The sequence below is a fragment of the Ranitomeya imitator genome, chromosome 8, assembly GCF_032444005.1.
Source record: "Ranitomeya imitator isolate aRanImi1 chromosome 8, aRanImi1.pri, whole genome shotgun sequence".
Classification (NCBI taxonomy): domain Eukaryota; kingdom Metazoa; phylum Chordata; class Amphibia; order Anura; family Dendrobatidae; genus Ranitomeya; species Ranitomeya imitator.
The window spans coordinates 173,315,011-173,335,171 of NC_091289.1; the positions used below are offsets into that span (position 1 = coordinate 173,315,011).

The 20,161-nt window shown below is 42.8% G+C and overlaps 1 protein-coding gene across 1 annotated transcript in view; it reads left to right on the forward strand.

Annotated features, from left to right (window-relative positions):
* Positions 1–10,595: 10,595 nt before the first annotated feature.
* Positions 10,596–20,161, forward strand: part of TTC39A (tetratricopeptide repeat domain 39A) — a 61,012-nt gene continuing 51,446 nt past the window's right edge. Inside the window, exon 1 of the mRNA XM_069737926.1 lies at positions 10,596–10,695. Coding sequence (XP_069594027.1) covers positions 10,673–10,695 — 23 coding nt within the window. The 5' untranslated portion in view covers positions 10,596–10,672. The remainder of the gene's footprint in view (positions 10,696–20,161) is intronic.

Sequence of the window (20,161 nt, forward strand, 5' to 3'; positions counted from 1 at the left end):
GGTCTGATGAGTCCAAATTTGAGATCTTTGGTTCCAACCACCGTGTCTTTGTGCGACGCAGAAAAGGTGAACGCATGGGCTCTACACGCCTGGTTCCCACCAAGAAGCATGGAGGAGGAGGTGTGATGGTGTGGGGGTGCTTTGCTGGTGACACTGTTGGGGATTTATTCAAAACTAGATGGTGGCCTGAATCTAACGCATCGGGTATTCTAGAGTATGTATGTATATATATTTATAGCAGCCACATAGCATGTATCAGAGGCCACGTAACACAGACAGCCACGTAGTATACAGCACAGCCATGTAGTATATAGGAGCCACGTAGTATATAACACTGCCCACGTAGTATATAACATTGCCCACGTAGTATATAACACTGCCCACGTAGTATATAACACTACCCACGTAGTATATAACACTGCACACGTAGTATATAACACTGCCCACGTAGTATATAACACTGCCACGTAGTATATAACACTGCCACGTAGTATATAACACTGCCCACGTAGTATATAACACAGCCCACATAGTATAGAACACTGTGCACGTAGTATATAACACAGGCCACATAGTATTTAACACTGCGCACGTAGTATATAACACTGCCTCGTAGTATATAACAGCCCATGTAGTATATAACACTGCGCACGTAGTATATAACAGCCCACGTAATATATAGCATCCACGCAGTACATGACACAGCCCACATAGTATATAGCATTGCGCACGTAGTATATAACACAGCCCACATAGTATTTAACATTGCCCACGTAGTATATAACACAGGCCACACAGTATATAACACTGCCCACGTAGTATATAGCAGCCTCGCAGTATATAACACAGCCCAAGTACTATATAGCACTGTGGGTACCATATCCCTGTTAAAAAAAAAAAAAAAAGAATGAAAATACAAAAAAGTTATATACTCACCCTCCGGCGTCCAGCGAAGCTGTCCCTATGCGTGCGATGCTCTGTATAGGCAGCATCAATAGTAAAAAGTTGGTCACACAGGGTTAATAGCGTTAACGGACTGCGTTACACCGCGGCATAATGCGGTGTAACGCAGCCATTAACCCTGTGTGAGCGCTGACTGGAGGGGGCACTGACGGAGAGTAGGAAGGGATGAACTCGCGTTCGGACTGTACCCGTTGCCGCGGCGAATCAGCGACGCGGGATTTCCGTGACAAACAGATGGAAGTGCCCCTTAGCTGATTATATATTTAGATTGAAGGCATACTGAACCAGCATGGCTACCACAGCATCTTGCAGCGGCATGCTATTCCATCCGGTTTGCGTTTAGTTGGACCATCATTTATTTTTCAACAGGACAATGACCCCAAACTCACCTCCAGGCTGTGTAAGGGCTATCTGACCAAGAAGGAGAGTGATGGGGTGCTACGCCAGATGACCTGGCCTCCACAGTCACCAGACCCGAACCCAATCGAGATGGTTTGGGGAGAGCTGGACCGCAGAGTGAAGGCAAAAGGGCCAACAAGTGCTAAGCATCTCTGGGAACTCCTTCAAGATTGTTGGAAGACCATTCCCGGTGACTACCTCTTGAAGCTCATCAAGAGAATGCCAAGAGTGTGAAAAGCAGTCATCAAAGCAAAAGGTGGCTACTTTAAAGATCCTAGAATATAAGACATAATTTCAGTTGTTTCACACTTTTTTGTTAAGTATATAATTCCACATGTATTAAGATGCAAAGTGCTGTGGAATATGTTGGCGCTATAGAAATAAAATTATTATTATTACCTATCATTGTTATCCTGCCTATGATGAAGCATGAAAAGTCTTCTGAATACAACAGGAAGTATGAGTCTGATATTGGGTTTAGTGGACATTGAAAAAATTGCTACATTTCTGAATTATATACACACACACACACACACACACACACACACACACACACACACACACACCAAAAGTTTGGACACACCCTCTCATTTAAAGATTTTTCTGTATTTTCATGACTATGAAAATTGTACATTCACACTGAAGGCATCAAAACTATGAAATAGAGGGGACTTGTACAGACATAAAAAGACGTTACAGAATAACAATAATCACATAAAACAGATACCAAGAGGATTGAGGTTACCAACCAGAATGTGTAAGTACAGACGCAGAGGGCTATACAATGCAGAAAGTGTGTATCCTGGTTATGAAGAAAATTTTGAATGGGCAACACAGCGATAGTTAGATAAATGTGTTGACGCAGCAGGCCAGTCTGAAGAAATGTGTTTTTAGGGCACGGTATCACACACACACATTTTTAAAAATAATTTTTCCAATTGGGTTTCACTTTTTTTTTTTTTTGCACCATTTGCCTTCTAGAGCCTCTGTGCTGCACTGTCTATTGTTAGCTGAAGAATGAGTCAACTGAGAATCCATCAGTGAGCTCATTTTGACAATCGAGTTTGTAACTCTTACCTGTTTTGTTTTTCTGTAGCCCGTCTCAGCTGATTTATGGCCAAAGATCACATGAAAGTTGAAAGTGGGTGCAAAGAAGCAAACAGGCTTAATAACAGGCGCGGGTTCTTTACTGTAAGAGCAGTGAGACTATGGAACTCTCTGCCGTATGATGTTGTAATGAGTGATTCATTACTTACATTTAAGAGTGGACTGGATGCCTTTCTGGAAAAGTATAATGTTACAGGGTATATACAATAGATTCCTTGATAGGGCGTTGATCCAGGGAACTAGTCTGATTGCCGTATGTGCAGTCGGGAAGGAATTTTTTTCCCCAATGTGGAGCTTACTCTTTGACACATGGTTTTTTTTTGCCTTCCTCTGGATCAACATGTTAGGGCATGTTAGGTTAGGCTATGGGTTGAACTAGATGGACTTAAAGTCTTCCTTCAACCTTAATAACTATGTTACTATGTTACAAAGAGCATGTAAAAGCCAAACAGTGCAACATTTTTAATAAAACCCAATTGCAAACATACTTTTTGGCTCCAAATACATGGATTTAAGAAGGAAAAAAAAATTCTTCCCTCTCCCATCCGTTTGCCGATTAGTTTGGCTGCATTCAGCTTTGGGGAAAAAACAGTAAATGAATGTCACACACTTTTCTGTCATCTTTGTAATTGTCTGAAGGGTAGAGCGTCTCATGACCAGGTCACGTACTCAACCGAATAAAGCATTACTGGAAAAACTTCTGAGATTCTGCTGACTCCGTGATGACATCACTGATTTAAAGGGCTGATCCAATATGGACGACGGCTTCTCGGGTGAGTAGGATTACTTGTGTACAGACTTTGCTGATTCGGAATGTGAATAGTAACGTTTTTATCCCTTGACCGCAAATAAATCTATAATAAATGTTGAGGGGGTATGTGCGCACAGGTTTTTTTTTATAAAGTTTCAGAGCAAAAACTGATCAGAAACTCTCCAAATCCTCTTCAAAAACTTAGAGGTTCTGCTCTGAAAACTTAGCAAAAATATTCCGTGTGCACATAACCTGAGATTGAAACACAAAGTACGGTATATTAGAAAGTTGTCAAAGTTTTCTACCGAGAATAAATCTTCTGGGTATGTGCACACGTAAGAATTTCTTGCAGAAAATTCCTAAAGAAAACCGGACGTGCCCATGCGTTTTTTTTTTTTTGCACTTTTTTTTCTGCGTTTTTTGCTCATTTTTTTGCTTGTTTTTTTCTGGAGCTCTGCCAATGCTTTATATAGCGGAAAAGACACGAAAAAAACCCCGCAAAATTAATGAACATGCTGCGCTTTTTACCGCAATGCGTTTTTTTCGTGGAAAAAAACGCATCATGTGCACAAAAGTTCCAGAATGCATACTAAATGATAGGATGCAATGTGATTCTCTAGAGATAACAAACTCACTGTTTTTATTTTTTTAGTGGCTTAAAAGAATTTTGAACTTTGTAGAAAGAAAAGAAAATTCTTTGCGTCTCCACTTTCCGAGAGCAATAACTTTTTTTTTTTTTTAATCATTTTGTTGATGGAGCAGTGTCAGGATTTGTTTCTTACGTGCCCAGCTGTAGTTTTTCATGGTACTATGTCATGGTGCAGATTACACCTCGGTTGCTTTTTACTCGTTTTTGATGGAGATGCTCGGACCGAAAAATGCAATCTTGACATTTACAATCTCTGTTCTTTACAATGTTTACTTAATGGAATAAATACATTTTCACCGTTTGCACTTTCATGGACGTGACAATGCTGGTGGCGACGGGGTCTTCAGCTGGTTCTTAGCTCGTCACAGCGGAGGCCGATGGGCGCCACCGGGATGGTCAAAAAATCATACTGATAATCATACTGCCCCCCAAGGAAGCCGAGGGCGAAACGCGCGTCGGTGCGCGTGTGTGCACAGATAGAGAAGGATATGGGTAAGACTCTGTGATGGGAACACTGGTTTGTGGATATAAGGGGGCTCCCTTGCTATGCGGTTTTGAACGATTTAAAATTGAGAGATGAGTACTTCTCTATGCTATTATATTAGCAAGTGGACTACATCTATTGTGGTTATTATGCACTGGCACTTTATTTTTGACAGACTGGTTGTATTGGCCCCAATCCTTCTATCTGTATACCCATGATCCCCCTGTGGTGTTACACATTTTATATGGGTGCACCTGTACCTTATATTCAAATTGCTCTGTTAATAATAATTGTATCTTGACTGTTATATACATGTAATCTATGGTAAATGTTTTATAAGTACTGAATAAAATATATTTTTGTTTTTGCTTCTTTTTGTGTGATTATATTATATGCTTCATATTATGTTTTGAGTGGCCACCGGGATGGAGTAACATAAATGCCGTTGTCAGTGGCATTAGAGGGTTAAACATCAATGATTAAAGTTAGCTCTGCTCACTGCTGTTAGAAACAGATGCTGGCAGTAAACCACAGCCGTCACCTGCCCCCGAGTGCAGCAGACTCAGCTCCTGAGCCCACTGTATGTCATGTAAGGGCCCGTGCAGGCCGGGGAACAGACGACCCCAGCACCTACTTCAACTGGATGTGTGTCAGAGGACGTACATTCAGTTGAAGTGTATTGCGGCACAGGTCTCTGCACTGCAATTCATGCCAACAGCCAATCAGAGGCCAGCAGTTGACATAGTCAGAAACGTAGCATGGCAGTCACATCATGAGCTGCCGGTGTTGGCTACAGAAAAGGGCACCACATGGTGTAGGAGAGGAGGAATTTAAGAAGAATGCTGCTACCATAACCAGATAATTGTTGGGAGAAGCTTCCAATAAAAAGTGTTTCCCGGATCAGAGAAAGTCTATACGGCAATAAGTGTTGGCCGACATGAAAATCAAAGTGTTGCATAGTTACATTGCATTTAAGGATTGCTGGTGTAGTCGTAGTCGTGTTGCAAAAAATCCACAACTGTTGATTTTTTTTTGGTTGCAAGTCGCGCAGACTTTGAGGTTGTTGCGTGTAACTTGCATGTAGCAGCATGAAATGGATCACTCAGCGGTAAGTCACACGGATGTGTTTGGTTCTGAGACTTACCGATGCCCAACCCACTGGCAGACACAGACAGAAAAGGGCCCCTGTGCAAGAACAAACTATGGGCCCCCTTGTAGCCCTAAAGCTCCTAAAAATGCAAAATTGCACCTGCTTTGGAGGTAAAAATGGGCTCCGTCCCTTCTTGGGCTCTTGTCCGTCCGCACAGGTTGAATCAATGATTTGTCCGCCTCTGGCACAAACAGTGTAGCCCTCGCCCAACTCTTGCACCCTCTCCGCAGTCCAGGAGCAGCAACGGTTAAATTACGAAACCAGCTGAAAAAATCCAAAATGTAATAAAAAGAGAAAATAAAACTTTGAATTTACAAAGATTACAAGAAACAAAAGAAACGGATATGTAAAATCAATTGTACCATTAGAGCGAGCCGGCGGCGAGGAGACCAGTGATGGAGATCTACTCATTTCTGCATTCTGGGCATCAGCAGACATTCCTGCACTGCAGAACGGACGGAGCGATGACAAAGAATTATCACAAAAGTCGTTATTCCTGATAAGAGACGAAGATCGATGCCATAAAAGCAAATACGGTTTTATAGACGTCATTCCTGGACTTCCTTCTACGTTGTCGCAGATTAGAAAGAGACTGGATCGTTAGTCCCATCCCTGGTGTGTACTGGGCGAAGGAAATAAATGACATCACATACAAGGAGCACAATGGAGGATTTCATACTCTGGAAATTTACTGAGCATTGGTAGTAGGAGGCCGTGTTTACCTTTATATCTTATCCCTTTCTGGAATGTTTTATTTCGTGTTCTGCCCATATTAAATTTATTGACATTTTCTATAATCCAATGTGACTTTGAGTCTGATTGTAGATGGTCAAATCATTTTACTTTCTTTTATCCTGTGTATTATAATCATACTGTGCTTTGTTCAAAATGGCAAAGTAAAGGCAGCATGAAACTAGGAGTAGGCACTGTCTTTGATAAAGACAAGGAAGGGCACGATCCAGCTCACCCGACTAAAGTTGACAGCAATCCTCGACCCGGATATAAAAAACCATTCCTGCTCGTTGGTGGCAGATGAAGTAGACGACAGTGAGAATCCTGGGTTTTTAATGCAAAATGTGCAAAATAACATAAAATGAGCTTTTTTCCCACGTTTCGGACCGAGTCATAGCCCTAACCAATGGATCATTAAAAAAGGTTTGATCCTCCAATGGGAAGGATGAAGGATCCTGTTTGAGTGATCCATGAGTAAAGACTATGACTTAGTCCGAAACGCGTCGGAAAAAGCTCATATATATTTTTTTCCATTACTGAGAAGATCCTTTTTGATCTGAAATTACAATAAAGTTTTTGCCCATTTTTCTATACAAGTAACAGCTGGATTCTCCCTATAGTCTACGTTGAAAGTGCTTTGTGCCTGATTATTGATGTACACGTAGTACAAGAGCCATCTATAAATATACATGTCGGGTTAGTCCTGTGGGTACAACCACAACGGCGCGGGTTAGAGCCTTGCGCCTTCCATCCGCTCGCCCTCCAAACTGGACAATTGCACCATTACGGTCTTCAAGTGAAGCGACCGCGCAGCATAACGGCAACGGTAGGAAATGATTATGTGCAAAGGAAAGGCAAGGAAACGGGACTGAAAAATAAGGACAACGAAGCGACTCCATTTGTGCGACGTCCTCCTAGGAATACGCTCAACAAGAAATTCCTGTTTGACGCACGGCCGCCATGCCAGGCACCGTCACTTATAGGGATCCTCAGCATGGCACTTTGCCAGTCTATACAGTCACTTCCCCATTTATCCAATTCCGGGTGATGACTCACGTCATATATGGGAGGTTAAGATAGGGCAACGCTAACGCAGGCAGGGAACGTGCTGCTATCCAGGCCAAAGTGTAACGTAAGCCGTCCCTCCACCCTGATCCCATCCCTAAGGCGTGTGACAGGTACACAGAACAGCGAGGCGCCATATAACACAGGGGTACCATGCTTGTGTCTTGTGCACTACAAGTTTCAGCATGTCCTGCTAAATACAAGCTTGCATACAGCAACAACCTCTAATTTGAAGTTTGATAAACTAAGGAACAAAGTGGCGGTCCCCAATCTCTCAGGGGGTATTTCTATACTGAAATATATGGAGATGATTTTTGCAGAATAAAGACACTGCATTCAAGCGTTGGTCTCATGATGGCGCTGTTGCATTCCTTTTTTTAACCCTGCTGTTCTGTTGGTCAAAAATGACCGACTTTGAACTTCAATATTCTTTAAAATATTCAAGATGCTGCTCTGAAACCCGTGGCCGACCGACCCATCCTCATTTAAGTCAATCAACCACAAGTTTCAGAACCGCATCTTGAACACCCCAAAAAATACCAAAGTTCAAAATAGGTCTCCCCAGACCGAACAGAACAGCAGGGTTAAGGGGTTGGTGGGACCCCTGCTAACAATGTAAAAGGCAAATACCTCTAAACTGAGTAGTGGTCTTTTATAGTCCCTGAAATAAATGAGTTATGGATCCCGCCAGGTGACCTAACACAGTATAGAGGGACGTTCATTGCTTCACGAGATAAGTTGTTCTTGAAAGGGATTTCCAAGATTACAAAAATAGCGCCATCCCTGTCCGCAGGTCATGTGTAGTACTGCCGCTCCGCAACCAGAGAAGTCTTGGTGGAAGAATATGGCCGGCCGCACAGATCCCGGACCTAAGCCCCATCCAACACTGACCAGTATAATGTAGACTGTGAGCTCGGCCTCCCCCCAACATCAGGGTCTGACCCAACAAATGTTCTGAAGAGGCAAAAATTCCCATTGACCCCTCCAAAATCTTGTAGAAATCCTTCCCAGAAGAGCGGGAGCCGTTCTATCTGCAGAGGGGCGACTCCATACTAATGTCTGTGGATGGAGAAGCTCCTGTGCTGTACTGTGGGGGGCACATACTTTGTCCATACGCCGCACACACTAACATTAATCCTCCTCATTGCTCCAGTATTAGGAAAAAATATGCGTTTTACGTCTAACAGTAACATAAAGGGCCACAATGGATGAATGAATTTACTGCGGACTTTTTCCCGCTGCTGATTTGGTATTTTTAGAATTAAACGCCCCGGACAGTTAACGTCCATCATTGTAAAATCGTCTTCAGCTCTGACAAAATATAGAAAGCAATAGAAAAAAAAATAGGCGCTAGGGGCTTAATTTTCAGAAATGCATGTCTAACACGTGTGTAATAACCAGTGCACATGCAGAAGGGAACAGCTCCTGCGACCTCCCAGATGCCCCATTTATCTGGGCAGCGGCGTTTCCCGGGCAGTGAACACGGATTACAGGCGCTTAATGGGTTTCCATTGAAATCTTCCCTCAGGTTTGTAATTAACTTTGCACACAAGCTTGTGTCATGAGTCACAAATTACGCTCTGTTCCTGCAACATCCCCTCTCTCTTCCTCTGCATGTTTCAGTAGACCTCTGCTGTATTCTTTTTTTTTTTTCTCCCATAGACTTGTATTAGTGCCGGTGGATTGCTCCGGACGACATTGCGTTTCGTCTGTTTTTCGCTGGATCCGGCAAATCTGCCGTTTCTGGAAAAAACATCCACAGCAACGTTTTTCGTCTCCGGCACTTCCGGCTGTTTGCTAGAATGGGAGCCGGAAGGTGGCGGATCCGGAAAATGACGGATTCCGTTTTTTTAAACTGAGCATGCACCAAATTTGTTTTATCCAATAATCTAGACATGCTAGCCAGATCCGTCGAAAAAATGGATTCGTCGCATCAGTTTTTCACAATCTGCGCCGGATCCGGTTTTTCCAACATTCGCCGGATTGTGCCTGATGCAAAAAACCTGATGTGTGAAAGTAGCATAAGGCACATTAGATCAGCATCCTGGGTCAGCTGGTGGGCATTAGTTCAGGAAGAAGGACCAGGGCATGCGCTGACCCTTTAAAAAAAACTGGGCCTCAAAGGGCAGCACCATCAAAAGTCCTAGCCAGATAAGCATATTGGCAACCATACAAAAGCAGAGGAGCGGGGCACAGAAGCTACAAAGGGGGTATGTGCACACGTTGCAGATTTCCTGCGGCTCCGCAGCGTTTTTTGCGGTGCAGAAACGCTGCAGAGCCACAAGTGATTTAGCATACAATGTAAATCAATGTGAAAAAAAAACACAAAACGCTGTGCTGATGGTGCGGAAAATTCCGTGCGGAAACGCTGCGGATTAAAAGAAGTAGCATGTCACTTCTTTTTTGCACCCATTCCATTATATAAATCCGCAAAAAAATCATCAGCAACTCTGCAACAAAAATGCACAAAATCCGCACAAAAAAACACGACAAATCCGCACCTGCGTTTCCTGCCAAGAGATGTAGAATCCGCACCAGAAATTCCTAAGCCTAATCAGCAACGTGGGCACATAGTCAGAAAGTGCACAACCTATGAAAAGGGGTTATCTAAAAGTGAACTGTCCCTTTAATTTTACTAATTGTCACAATAAAATATGTAATTTAATTTAGCAATAATTTTAGCTATGAAAGGGCTGTCTGTTGATGCGATATCATGGCGTAAATAATGCCGGAAATGTTTTCCTGCTTTTTTCACGCCATGTGATCCCATTAGCAAAAAGTAGTAATTATCATGTGTAAATGCAAATGCATAAAAATGTCCGGAATTAAAAAAAAAAATCACATTGAATTTTATTTTGTAATTGGCTACTATGGTTGCGGTAGAACTCTGCAGAAAAGCGGCGATATAAAGAGGTTCTGCAGAAGCTGCATTGCTAGTTTTCTGATATTCAATTCCACTTTTGTATCTGATCCGGATTCTTTAGATCCTCCGCTACATGCAGTCGGCGCTCTCCTGCAGAGTCGGCGCTCTCCTGCAGAGTCGGCGCTCTCCTGCAGAGTCGGCGCTCTCCTGCAGAGTCGGCGCTCTCCTGCAGAGTCGGCGCTCTCCTGCAGAGTCGGCGCTCTCCTGCAGCCCCAGCATGCTGTCACCAATGGAGCTTGCACTCTATGTGTAAGGATGTGAGTGGCACACAGCTGACGTCTACAGGGCAGGCTTCAGTCTGTACGTCAAGGTAGCTCCCAATCAGAGAGCTGTGAGAGGGCAGAGCTAGCCCTGCCCAAGCCTTGTGTGTGACAGTCCCTCAGTCCCCGCAGCTGTGTCTATCCTCTGCACTCCTCTAGAGAGACTGTGCTCAGTGTCAGGCCAGCAGCATGTCTAGAGATACAGGTGGAGGGTGAGTACTCTCTCTATATACTGACTATATGTACTGTGCCCACTCCAGCCTCAAGGGCCTGGGAAAGAAAGCAGAGCTGTGCACCCTCCAGCACACAAGGTGTTAACCCTGATGAATTTCCCTGTAGCGATCCCGTAATGTCTTCGTAGTTATTAATTTATTGCATTGCGTAATAAAAGCTGCGCTATATCCCTGAGCACAAGTTTATGTGGATCCAGTTATATAAACTCCGACACTGGGTAGAAGAGGCTGGAAATGGAAACTAGTCAACAAATGTATCTAGGAGGAAAGCTGGTATTTAGGATGTCGATCTGTTACTGCAAAAAAGTGTTCTATGTCTGCGACCAATGTGCACTGGATGAGTAGATTGCAAGCTCCATGGTCCACAAGGCTGCCATGTAGATATACGTAGGACTGTAGATTGCAAGCTCCATAGTCTACAAGCCAGCCATGTAGATATACGTAGGACAGTAGATTGCAAGCTCCATGGTCCACAAGGCTGCCATGTCGATATACATAGGACTGTAGCGCATTAAGTAGATTGCAAGCTCTATGGTCCACAAGGCTGCCATATAGAAATACATAGGACTGTAGATTGCAAGCTGTATGGTCTACAAGCCAGCCATGTAGATATAGATAGGACAGTAGATTGCAAGCTCCATGGTCCACAAGGCTGCCATATATAGATATACGTAGGACAGTAGATTGCAAGCTCTATGGTCCACAAGGCTGCCATATAGAAATACATAGGACTGTAGATTGCAAGCTCTATGGTCCACAAGGCTGCCATATAGATATACGTAGGACAGTAGATTGCAAGCTCTATGGTCCACAAGGCTGCCATATAGATATACGTAGGACAGTAGATTGCAAGCTCTATGGTCCACAAGGCTGCCATATAGAAATACATAGGACTGTAGATTGCAAGCTCTATGGTCCACAAGGCTGCCATATAGAAATACACAGGACTGTAGATTGCAAGCTCTATGGTCCACAAGGCTGCCAGATAGATATACGTAGGACAGTAGATTGCAAGCTCTATGGTCCACAAGGCTGCCATGTAGATATAGATAGGACAGTAGATTGCAAGCTCTATGGTCCACAAGGCTGCCATATAGATATACGTAGGACATTAGATTTCAAGCTCGATGGTCCATAAGGCTGCCATGTAGATATAGATAGGACAGTAGATTGCAAGCTCCATGGTCTACAAGGCTGCCATTTAGATATAGATAGGACAGTAGATTGCAAGCTCCATGGTCCACAAGGCTGCCATATAGATATACGTAGGACAGTAGATTGCAAGCTCTATGGTCCACAAGGCTGCCATATAGATATACGTAGGACAGTAGATTGCAAGCTCTATGGTCCACAAGGCTGCCATATAGATATACGTAGGACAGTAGATTGCAAGCTCTATGGTCCACAAGGCTGCCATATAGAAATACATAGGACAGTAGATTGCAAGCTCTATGGTCCACAAGGCTGCCATATAGATATACGTAGGACATTAAATTTCAAGCTCCATGGTCCACAAGGCTGCCACATAGATATACGTAGTTCCGCTCAGTTCGCTGCTTTTACTGTCATGCATGAAGTAGATTGCAAGCTCCTAGGTCTAAACTCTATAGACAGAAATGAAAGTGTTTGCCCTAATCTGTGTTTCTGATGAATACTGTAAATGTTGGTTTTCTTTGGTTTTCTGTCCTCTCCAGTCTTCGGAGAAGGTCTAAGAATTATCTTAGAAATGTACATTGTGGCCAATGCAAATACTCAGTTGTATAAATATTTACAGGTTTGGAAACAAAGTTGCATCATAAATAATAAATTAGTCTGATTTACCAACGATTGTTCCCAACGCACGCATATCTGATATTTTTTTTTTATGTATTTGGGGCTAAATCTTTGCAAAGTTAGAAACTTAAATGGATTCTCTCCATTTTTATTTATTTTATTTTTTTTTAGAGGAAACCTTTCACCATGTTTTCCCTATATAAATTATTTCTACCAAGTTTTAGACCTCTTTTATAGCACCAACTCCTGTATGAGAGGCCGGCAGCTCCACATAACTAGGAAGACGCATTTTATAATTGTCCTGCGCCATTTGCTAATTGGCACCGAGGAGTCCGATGGGCGTCTCTGAACCGTGCTCCGTGCCTCCTCTGTGCCTGCAGTAGCCGCGTCTCCTGCAGCCCGTTCAACCAGGGCCAACATATCATTGGTGCAACCTCTGCAGCCTCACAGGGGCCCAAGAGACAATGGGGCCACTACCACCTCAGTTGTGCATTATGGTGAGATGTTTGGCTGCAAAGGGCCCATATATTGTTTTTTGCACAGGGACCTTTACTGTCTGTGTCCACCAGTGTGTTCAACTCTTGCGCCTGCGCTGTAGGAACAAGATTTACGCAGGCGCAACTGACTGTGTGGACGATGTAGGAAATATAATCCACCTCAATTAAGTAGAGGCGGCGACTATTTACACTGAAGAGACACCAGGAGATGCCCAAGGTCAATGCTGATTAACATCAGGACAATTCTATAAAAGTTTTGTCCTACATCTGCAGGGCCAAGGTTGATGGAGTTTTCTTAAGGAAGTCTAAAAGTTGGTGGATACGTTTTTTTTCTTAATTCCTTTTTGTTTCAAGGATTCCCCAACAGAGTTTCCTTTTTCGGATCCGCCAGCAATCAATTGCAATCTGTAGAAGAGTCAGCAGTAGGTGTTTCCCGTAATTCTCCTACAGCACTCCCAGAGGAGAAATGAAGTATTACACAGTTCTCATTCAAATCAATGGATATGCAGGGTCCTCCAAAATAAGTTATTCTTAGATTTGACTTCCTTTAAGAGTTCTAGAGTCTTCATACAATCATTAATAAGTATAGCCTCTTTTTTTCTGTACTTTTTATACTCCAGCAATGCAATTATCCAACTTCAAATGGCCAAAATTGAGTGCATGGCATAAACTACAAGGGAATAATGTCCTTTTATCATGGTCTCGTTAAGAACCTACGCTTGGCGCTGTCCTGGTAACAGTTCCTGAGCTGTGCTCTCATGGTGGTGGGCGTATGTGGGCGCACACTTAGGAGTAATATTGTACATAAGTACAGATAATGATGAAAGGAGCTGTAGGGTCATCGGGTGCCGTCAACAGCAAGAGAAAATTGTCTGCGGTGACGAGAGCTCGCAGTGGCTGTAATAAAATTTGTACTGCAATGTAATTCACATATTAATCAATCGATGGTTTCGGGATATTTGTTTTTCCCAGCCGAATAAGTAAATGTTACATTAAATGCATAAATAATTTATAGATACATTTTAGGCAGGGCTTAAAAAAGTTGTCAATGTGTTAGGTCTCCATGTTGATTAATTATATACTTGCTGTGATCTGTTGGAAAACTTGGAAGCAAGTATTTCATTTTCCTACAGCACCCCCACAGGTGGAGTAAAGTATTACATAACTTTCAATTAAATCAATGGTTTGTCCTAAAAATGGATGGATGTGTAAAGTCCTCCGGACACATTTTGTTATTTCTTTCCGCTTACTTTAAAAGGAGAAAAAAAACTTTTTTGACTTTTTTTTTTTAAGAGATCCTTTAAAATAATCGAGTTACACAGGCGTCCTGGTAAGATGTGACCCCTGGGTTGTAATTTTTTACGTGCTTGTCTCTGGAGATACACACATAACTTGCCCATTTAATTGGCATAGATACATAAATCCTACATTCTCAGAGTTAAAGGGAATCTGTCATCAGGATTTTTCCACCTAATCTGAAAGCAGTATAATGTAGAGGCAGAGACCGATTCCAGTGATGTGTCACTTACTGGGCTACTTGCTTTTTAGTTTTGATAAAATCGCAGTTTTATCAGCAGGAGATTATCACTAGAGGACTAGTAAACCTGCTGCCATGTAGTCCTCCATATTCATGAACTGTGTATAACCCAGCCCCTATCACTGCTTTTTGCCTATGCACAGTGAACACAGCTGCCAATTAGCAGTGTGGGCTGGGTTTAAACACCTCTCAGCTTTCAGAGAACTGGTTGAGAAAACTTTTATCAAAACAAGCAGCCCAGTAAGTGATACATCACTGGAATCAGGATCTCTGTCCCTACATCAGATAGGGTGATAAAAACCTGCTGAAAGATTCCCAGGATGTGAAAATCTTAGCAATTAGTGCACATAATGGTAGAAAGGTGTATATTCTGCGGTTTTCCATAATAGTAATGTAGCAGAGCTGAATTTGTCACTTGCTCGTAACGCTCAGCCACCTTTTGTAAGTGCATCAATTCTCTGCCTTTTCCGGCTGCTGATAGTGAGATCAATACTGATTAGATGATTGCTGGACGTGTAGGCGAATGCATTAGCTGTGTACACTCCTGATATGTCCATATGAGAATCAATACATAAGACGCTGCTGCATCCTCAGACCTCCATGATCCCATCAGAGGGACCCCCGGAATCTGCTCTCCACATATGGGGCAGACGGAGCTGCTGCACCCCAATAGGGTCCATCATCTCTGCACCCACAATAGTTAAGCCTTTCATCACAGTCATCGATAAGTTTGGTAATATGGCACAATGGTTGACCTGTTATGGTCGACTCGACTTTACCAGGGAATGGAAGTACAGCGACGCTCCCCACTTTATGTATGTTTGCATTAGGATTTAACCTTTGTCCATTTTTACTTACAAGATGCAAGAGAAAAAAAAAAAGCAAACAATGCTCAGATCCTTCTACAGCTCACAAAGCCGGTGATTGGCAGGTTATAAGGAAGAGACTGACAGAAAAATAAAGATTAGACTCAGGGATCCTCCGATGTCCGTTCACTTAAGTATTGACAAATGTGGAAAAATGTCCACTGACAAAAGAGCAGTGGAAAAAAAAAGAGCAGGAGGGAGGAAGAATTATGCATTCACCTTTTTGTGTTTAGAAACTGAGAGTTACCGTAATCGCTTGGTAGAGATTTGTTTTCAGCGATGATGGAGTTAGAGTGGCGTTAGAGTGGCGTTAGAGTGGCGTTAGAGTGGAGTTAGAGTGGCGTTAGAGTGGCGTTAGAGTGGAGTTAGAGTGGCGTTAGAGTGGCGTTAGAGTGGCGTTAGAGTGGCGTTAGAGTGGCGTTAGAGTGGCGTTAGAGTGGCGTTAGTGGCGTTAGAGTGGCGTTAGAGTGGCGTTAGAGTGGCGTTAGAGTGGCGTTAGAGTGGCGTTAGTGGCGTTAGAGTGGCGTTAGAGTGGCGTTAGAATGGAGCCTTTTGTGTTTATTACTACAATGAATCATTTTGGCTAAACAATAAAACGTGAAAGTCAAACGAGCTGAATTCTTTTTATAAGCACGGTGTGATCCCGAGACAGGAGAAATGTTACGTAGCATCTGTGATACATCTACACAAGAGGGGACAGCTATGAGGAGGGGAATAGTGTCAGCGGATGGATAGATATTGGATACATACACACGTGGTCAAAATTGTCGGTACCCCTCGTTTAATGCCAGAAAAACCCACAATGGTCACAGAAATAACTTGAATCTGACAAAAGTAATAATAAATAAAAGATCTATGAAATTGAGCAAATGAAAGTCAGACATTGCTTTTCAATCATGCTGCCACAGAATTAAAAAAAAACAAAACTCATGAAATAGGCCTGGACAGAAGTGATGGTACCCCTGAAAACAATGTGACATAAAGGACATGTTAAATTGCGGTGTGTCCACTAACGAGCATCACAGGTGTCTACAATCCTGGAATCAGTGCGTGGCCGGTTTATAGGGCTACAGATCCTCACTGTGCAGTGTAGTGACACGGTGTGTATCACACTCAACATGGACCAGAGGAAGCGAAGGAAAGAGTTGTCTCAGGAGGTTAGAGAGAAAATTATACACAAACATGTTAAAGGTAAAAGTTATAAGACCATCTCCAAGCAGCTTGATGTTCCTGTGACTACAGTTTCACATATTATGCAGAACTTTATGATCCATGGGACTGTAGCCGACCTCCCTGGACGTGGCCTCAGGAGGAAAATTGATGACAAATCAAAGAGACGGATAATACGAGTGGTAACAAAAGAGCCCAGATAAACTACTAAACCGATTAAAGGTGAACTTCAAGCTCAAGGAACATCAGTGTCAGATCGTACCATCCGTCGTTGTATGAGCCAAAGTGGACTTCATGGATGACGACCAAGGAGGACACCATTGTTGAGAAAAAAATCATAAAAAAGCCAGACTGGAATAATGCCAAACTACATGTTGACAAGCCACAAAGCTTCTGGGAGAATGTCCTATGGACAGATGAGACAAAAATGGAACTTTTTGGCAAGGCACATCAACTCTACATTCACAGATGGAAAAATGAAGCCTATCAAGAAAAGAACACTGTCCCTACTGTGAAACATGGAGGAGGCTCTGTTATGTTCTGGGGCTGCTTTCTGCATCTGGCACAGGGTGTATAGAATCTGTGCAGGGTACAATGAAATCTCAAGACTATCAAGGGATTCCAGAGAGAATTGTGCTGCCCAGTGTCAGAAAGCTTGGTCTCAGTCGCAAGTCATGGGTCTTGTAACAGGGTAATGACTAGTGATGAGCGAATATACTCGTTACTCAAGATTTCCCGAGCACGCTCGGGGGTCCTCCGAGTATTTTTTAGTGCTCGGAGATTTAGTTTTCATCACCGCAGCTGAATGATTTACATCTGTTAGCCAGCATAACTACTGTACATGGGGGGATTCCCTAGCAACCAGGCAACCCCCACATGTACTTATGCTGGCACAGATGTAAATCATTCAGCTGCGGCGAAGAAAACTAAATCTCCGAGCACTAAAAAATACTCGGAGGACCCCCGAGCATGCTGGAGAAATCTTGAGTAACAAGTATATTCGCTCATCACTAGTAATGACCCAAAACACATAGCTACAAACACCCAAGAATGGCGAAAAGGAAAAATTGGACAATTCTCAAGTGGCCTTCTATGAGCCCCGACCTAAATACTATTGAGCATCTTTGGAAAGAGCTGTAACATGCCGTCTGGAAAAGGCCACCTTCAGACACGAGACAACTGGGAAAAGCAACTTTTATTTGATCATTTTCATACATTTTTTATTTATTATTACTTTTGTCAGATTCAAGTTATTTCTGTGACCATTGTGGTTTTTTTCTGTCATTAAATGAGGGGTACCGACAATTTTGACCACGTGTGTAGATATTAGATAGATAGATATTAGATAGATGGATGGATAGATAAAAAAGCATCGAGCAGCCCTGTCGGACATCTAGCTTGTAATTAGGATTTCTTCTAATCACAATTAGGAGCTCGATGTCCGGCTGTTCTTTAAGGGAAACTTGTGGCAATATTGTTAGAGGTGATCGCTTGTGGAACTACTGGTCTCAGCAGGAATTATAGCAACATCATTGATTGAACACACCGATGCTGAAATTCTTAGAGATGCCTCCAAATTCTTGTAGAAATTCTTCCCCGGAGAGCGGGAGATGTTATATCTGCAAAGTGGGGAGTAAGCCCCATATTAATGTGTATGGATGTAGAATGGGAGGTGAGAGACGCTCCTGTGTTGTAATGTGGGGGGCACATACTGTACTTTATCCATATAGTGTAATGTGGGGGGCACATACTGTACTTTGTCCATATAGTGTAATGTGGGGGGCACATACTGTACTTTGTCCATATAGTGTAATGTGGGGGGCACATACTGTACTTTGTCCATATAGTGTAATGTGGGGGGCACATACTGTACTTTGTCCATATAGTGTAATGTGGGGGGCACATACTGTACTTTGTCCATATAGTGTAATGTGGGGGGCACATACTGTACTTTGTCCATATAGTGTAATGTGGGGGGCACATACTGTACTTTGTCCATATAGTTTAATGTGGGGGGCACATACTGTACTTTATCCATATAGTGTAATGTGGGGGGCACATACTGTACTTTGTCCATATAGCGAAATGTGGGGGACACTTACTTTGTCCATATAGTGAAATGTGGGGGCACATACTTTATCCATATAGTGTAATGTGGGGGGCACATACTTTATCCATATAGTGTAATGTGGGAGGCACATACTTTGTCCATATAGTGTAATGTGGGGGGCACCTACTGTACTTTGTCCATATAGTGTAATTTGGGGGACACATACTGTACTTTATCCATATAGTGTAATGTGGGGGGCACATACTGTACTTTGTCCATATAGTGTAATGTGGGGGGCACATACTGTACTTTGTCCATATAGTGTAATGTGGGGGGCACATACTGTACTTTGTCCATATAGTGTAATGTGGGGGCACATACTGTACTTTGTCCATATAGCGAAATGTGGGGGACACATACTGTACTTTGTCCATATAGTGTAATGTGGGGGGCACATACTGTACTTTGTCCATATAGCGAAATGTGGGGGACACATACTGTACTTTGTCCATATAGTGTAATGTGGGGGGCACATACTGTACTTTGTCCATATAGTGTAATGTGGGGGGCACATACTGTACTTTGTCCATATAGTGTAATGTGGGGGGCACATACTGTACTTTGTCCATATAGTGTAATGTGGGGGGCACATACTGTACTTTGTCCATATAGTGTAATGTGGGGGGCACATACTTTGTCCATATAGTGTAATGTGGGGGGCACATACTGTACTTTGTCCATATAGTTTAATGTGGGGGGCACATACTGTACTTTGTCCATATAGTGTAATGTGGGGGGCACATACTGTACTTTGTCCATATAGTGTAATGTGGGGGGCACATACTGTACTTTGTCCATATAGTTTAATGTGGGGGGCACATACTGTACTTTGTCCATATAGTGTAATGTGGGGGCACATACTGTACTTTATCCATATAGTTTAATGTGGGGGGCACATACTGTACTTTGTCCATATAGTTTAATGTGGGGGGCACATACTGTACTTTGTCCATATAGTGTAATGTGGGGGCACATACTGTACTTTATCCATATAGTTTAATGTGGGGGGCACATACTGTACTTTGTCCATATAGTTTAATGTGGGGGGCACATACTGTACTTTGTCCATATAGCGAAATGTGGGGGACACATACTTTGTCCATATAGTGTAATGTGGGGGGCACATACTTTGTCCATATAGTGTAATGTGGGGGGCACATACTTTGTCTACATAGTGTAATGTGGGGGGCACATACTTTGTCCATATAGTGTAATGTGGGGGGCACATACTTTGCCCATATAGTGTAATGTGGGGGGCACATACTGTACTTTGTCCATATAGTTTAATGTGGGGGCACATACTGTACTTTATCCATATAGTGTAATGTGGGGGCACATACTGTACTTTATCCATATAGTGTAATGTGGGGGCACATACTGTACTTTGTCCATATAGTTTAATGTGGGGGGCACATACTGTACTTTATCCATATAGTGTATTGTGGGGGGCACATACTTTGTCCATATATTATAATGTGGGGGACACATACTT